This window comes from Acanthisitta chloris, unplaced genomic scaffold, assembly GCF_000695815.1.
Source record: "Acanthisitta chloris isolate BGI_N310 unplaced genomic scaffold, ASM69581v1 scaffold10621, whole genome shotgun sequence".
In the NCBI taxonomy this organism is placed as follows: domain Eukaryota; kingdom Metazoa; phylum Chordata; class Aves; order Passeriformes; family Acanthisittidae; genus Acanthisitta; species Acanthisitta chloris.
The window spans coordinates 29309-34308 of record NW_008654344.1 but is presented as its reverse complement, the minus strand read 5'-3'; the positions used below and the strand labels follow the sequence as shown (position 1 = coordinate 34308).

At 38.5% G+C, this 5000-nt stretch overlaps 1 protein-coding gene across 1 annotated transcript in view; it reads right to left on the bottom strand.

Annotated features, from left to right (window-relative positions):
- The window catches only part of FOXP1 (forkhead box P1), a gene marked incomplete at both ends in the record, with an annotated part of 33575 nt that overhangs the window by 10655 nt on the left and 17920 nt on the right, over positions 1-5000 (bottom strand). Inside the window, 1 exon segment of the mRNA XM_009083468.1 lies at positions 2103-2190. Within this exon segment, the coding sequence (XP_009081716.1) occupies positions 2103-2190 (88 nt within the window).

The window sequence follows — 5000 nt, the reverse complement described above, 5'->3', positions numbered from 1 at the left end:
TCCTGCATATAAAAGTCTATGTCAGTAGAAACTTATCTAAAGAGGAAATGCAACTTTGGGCATTGAAAGAAAGAAAGAAAAAAACCCAAAAAACTTTTATAGCCTTTCATATGTTAAAAGGTCAGAGAAAACAAATAGCACTTCATCTTTTTGTCAATAAGAGAATTGAGGTCACAGTTGCCTCGACAGTAACAAGTTACTAAGACCATAAATTAGAAGGCCCATAGTGTCTCTTTAAAGTCCTGTGGACACTGTTAGCAATGGACTAGTGCCAACAGCTGTGAAGGGGTGAAGGGTCCTCAAAGCACAGTGCCTGCCAGGATTGACTACACACTTCATCCTTTCCCACTGAGGTCCAGTTAGTGCCCCCTGCAATCTGCCATCATCAATCTAATTCAATAGAGTGACAGAGCCCAGGCAGTGTGAAATGCTGAACTCTGCCATCAAGTCGGCATCGACACTGCACTGGGTCTCATTACAACTGATGGACCCTACTTCACTAGCAGTCAGACAAAGCAAAAAAATGGCATAATTGGTCACACTGCAAGCTAAATCTTCACTTGGACTGTTAGATTACAGCCTAGCCTTTGTAAATGGTAAACAGTTCTTAAGAAGCCCTCACACTGCTTTTAAAAAACATCATGTTACTCAAACCTCTACTTTTTCCAGGCTGACACCATTTTCTGATCATATGCTACGTAAATATTTGTAGTTTCAGACTCAAACAAGTTACTAAATTGAAAACAAAAAAAGAAAGAGGAGGAGGAAGTGTTTGAAATATGTAACTTGTTTATAAACTTACCAGAAGATAAAACAAATTCTAAGTAAATTTAAGAGAGGAAACTATCTGTATCACTGCAGGTATTTTGGGTATGCTGGATATAATTTGGTCAGTGCATCTACAACTAAAGAACATTTGAGGCAATGGGAGGAAAAAACTTTTCTTCTTAGGCTTCATATTATGTGTGTGACACTTTAGAGACATGATATAATTTCCTAACAAATAAATTAAGCTAATACTATACATTAAATGTTATAAAAGAAACTGCAGCTTAACCTGGGTTTTTAAATCTTTCATTTTAAGGGAAATTACAATGAATTATGTTATTGTACACTTCTCTCATTGTTTTGAGTTTCTGGTATTAAAATAGAAAAGAATCTTTTTTTATTTTGACAATAAAGTTTGCCTTGGCTGAAAGAACAAGTGTTCTTATATGCAAGAGAACTGTGAAACAATATGCTAAAAGGTGAGAAAGGTGAAAGGTGTTTATCCTTCTATCTCCACATATGGCAAGAAACAGACAAAAATCTCAATCCCTTGCTGTGTCCCTTAAGCTGCTCTGACCTGCCCCAGGAGGGGACAGAACTGCTGAGAAACGTCCCCTTATGACTGCTGCACGGGAGGCAGGGGATGGTGTGGTCTAAGTGTCCTGCACAGTCACTCCCGAGGCTTGTGCCCAACCTGGTAAGTGTAGTTTCAATACTGGGAGACCCCAGGGGCACTCCTCGCTTCTTGTGTAAAAAGGGAGCATTCACATACACGCAGTGACCTCTAATGGTTAGAGAATGCACAGGGCACCAGAGTCCTCTGGCCCCAGGTGCGTAACTCCCTGGGAACCTCCCTGAGTGGGTCTGAGATTACACCTTCTCCTTGCAGAAAAGTGCCCACCATCAGGCCGGGAGCAATTTCGGGTGGAGACAAGCTCTGCTACTCTTCTATCCTGCAGAACGGCATAGACAAGCACCAGGTCAGAAGGGGAAGAAGGAAGAGGAGGAAAAGGGGTCCTGACCCAGCATTTCAAGGACTGAAGATGGTTTAGATACAGTCTTTGCTCCAGGGACTGCATTTTTCATTTGTGATGAACGGCATTAGAGTCTCAGTTCAAGAAAAATATTGTAGACAATCTTGATGTTAGATAATTATTGCATAATTTATAATGTGAAAAATCTTGTAAGTGAAAAAACCCAAGTTGTTAATGAATATCAACAAATTTCATACAAGAAACATATGGCTTTAAGCTAGAGTCACTAAGGCAAGTGTTTCCAATTTAGTTTATCTTAACAGTAAATAAGTAATAGGATAATACATCCATGTAACAAACCTGTATTTCTAACTGCTGACCCACCGGCATTTGCACCCGACACTGAGCAGTGCTTCTGTCATCCAATGCATGTTCATTGTTAAGGTGCCTAGTGAAGGAAGTAAGATAGTGTTAAGATGAAGGAAATATCTTTATGAGTCCATTTTTCTCTCCTGTGCATATGGCTTCCATCAGTTCCAATGGGAGTTATGCAAAAAGACCTAGTCAGAGCATGCCTTACATACAACAATACAAAATAACAAAACCAATTATTTCATTTAGTTCTAGTAATTTTCCCAGTGATTACTGTCAGATACCCAGTTCCTATCTCCCAGGCCACATATGCCATCTAAAGGCCAATGTAACCGGTTATGAATATTTGTTAAAGTGACTGAACTGATTTCCAATCCCTGTTGCTGATGCAGATGAAGAGAATCACCTTACACGTGATTCTCCAAAAGATATAATTGCTTGTAGGCTGCTTGAACTGCTGTGAATTAATCTAGACTTTGTTAAGATTTCTCTATCTGCTCTTTAATCATTAAGCAACAACAAAACATCTGTTCTCCCCTCCCCAAAACAGAGCAGAAGGGCAATGTGCTATTTTCAATGCAGTTTCTAGAAGCAGCTTTTGAAGATGATGGAAGTGATCAGGCCCCCAGTATGAGGAAGAGTGTGCAAGGTAAAGGCAGTGGAAGGATCAGCTACACACCTTACTGACACAGCAAGCCTCCTGGGAGAGATTCAGGCTGTGCATGCCAGTTTAGCAAAACAAAACCACACTCTGCAACAGGGAAAGATGACCTCAGCAAGCAACTGCCTGCAACTAAGTACAGCCCAGACCCGAATGGCTGTCTCCCAGACATTTCAATCAAGCACAACTGTACAAAGATCATTTAATATTGTTTTTTTAAAGGACAGTGTTTCAGGTTATTCTCTCTCTCTCTCTTCCAGGTTCAAAAAAGTCCCTTTTGGAGCCTTAATAGTGAGTTTGCTGCTCCACAGAGAAGAAAACATAAAGATCAGGCTAAAGAAGTAATGTGAGCAAAGGAGTTCTGCCTTTGAATGTGGATTTACTGGCTCTTTCCATTGTAGGCACGAGGGGTAAGCTTTGCAGGGCCTACAGACACTGATGGTCTCACAGTTACAGGAGCTAAGTTATCCATACCATGGAGGAAATGTATCTTCTCCTTTTTCTTTCCTAGCAGAATTAATCAGAGAACTATGTAGTCTATAGGGAAATGTGTTCATCTGAAACTGGAAAAATAGAGGGACTATATCTCACTTTTACTAGCTTTTGTCTCTTTTTATTTGAATCATGACTTCACAGATTTAGGATCTAATGATAGGGTTTGCAGGTGAGCAAAATATAACAGGTTCTGTAATCCCCACAACAGGCATGGCTAGGGGAAGAGATATAAGTAATTGTGAAATATTTTGTTCATTTTTTTAATATACAATTGTTTAAGAGCGTGCATGTAGCTTGCTTGGTAGTTTATGATAAGTTCAGACATCACCAAGGTCACATTTCTTTTATGTGAGTCATAAACCCTATAATTTATTTATTTTCAAAGGAACTGACTTCATTCCCCCCATTGATGCAAAAATGCACAATCAGTTTAAAAGGCAGGTAATGGCTTAGAACATACTATTCACTTGTTTTCTGAAATTTTGATTCAAAAGAATTTGACTCCATTTTACAGGCATGATAGTTCCCAGTCTGTTAATGTAGTCATTTAATGTTTTCAGCTAATTGGGTACAAAAGTGCCAGAAAAAGGTCTGAAGACAGATTTTACCTCTGCATCATTACGGCTATCACCAGTACACACTGCTGTGCTCCCACGTGCATGTATGCTCCCCTGTGTATGCTCACAAGTGTACATGGCTAACACACAAGAGTAAGCAAGGGTATACTTAGGAAAGATCTCCCAGCGCAAGTTTGAGGTTACTGCTTACTCATGATTATTTATTAGTTATTACAGCACCATATGTTTGCATAACACCTTACAAAATAGATACAGACACAGTTCTTGCCTGAAGGAACTTTAAATGTAACAGTAGTATGCAATGTGGGAGGAGAAAGTCCAGTATAATGTAATTTCAATATGATTACATGATAACTTGGGAAACCGTTGCATGTTTCTTGAGAGCTAACACAGTAATCTTCGAAAACTTGCGAGATATACACATTCTTATACACACTTTCACGTAATGTGGCTACTTGTGCTGTACATTTTGGAGAAAAGCTACTTTATGGAAACATTAAGAGTGTAAAAATTGTTTTAAGAATCATTTTTTTTCTGATCTTTCTTGCCTGTGAAGTAGGCTTGCTTTATTTATCATGCAAGTACAGGCAATGTAGTGACAGAAAAACTAGGTCTAATACATTTTTAAAAACCTCTAAAATAACTTTTCTCTATATAAAGTTGCTGCACATTTAGGGTCCAACATGCTGCAAAGTGCCAAGACAGACATACATTCTTTCTTCCAGTCATTCCAAAGGGTGCTGTTTTTTGCTTTGGGGTGGCTTTTTTGCTTGTTTTGGGGTTTTTTTGTTGTTTGTTTCTTGTCATGCTTTCTAACCTATGTTCAAGTTGTGCAGGTCAATTTTCATACTTATTAGCATATTCCTAATCTTTTATCCTGTACACATCTTTTACTAATAGCATGTTAACTTGATCTATAACTGAGAAAAATGGATTTATTTTTTTTAATGGAAGAAAATATCTTGGAGGACTGGAAAGTCTTCCTGAAGAACTAAGTTATTGGTTTGAAAGTGTAAACTAGAGTGTGCAACACACATGCAGCTTGTTCCATTATTTTGCTGCTTATTCACTTGTTGGAAGAAACAGAATTTGTCCTGATTATATTTGAAACATATTAGGAAGTGAGGAGGCAAATTATGAACTACACGTAGC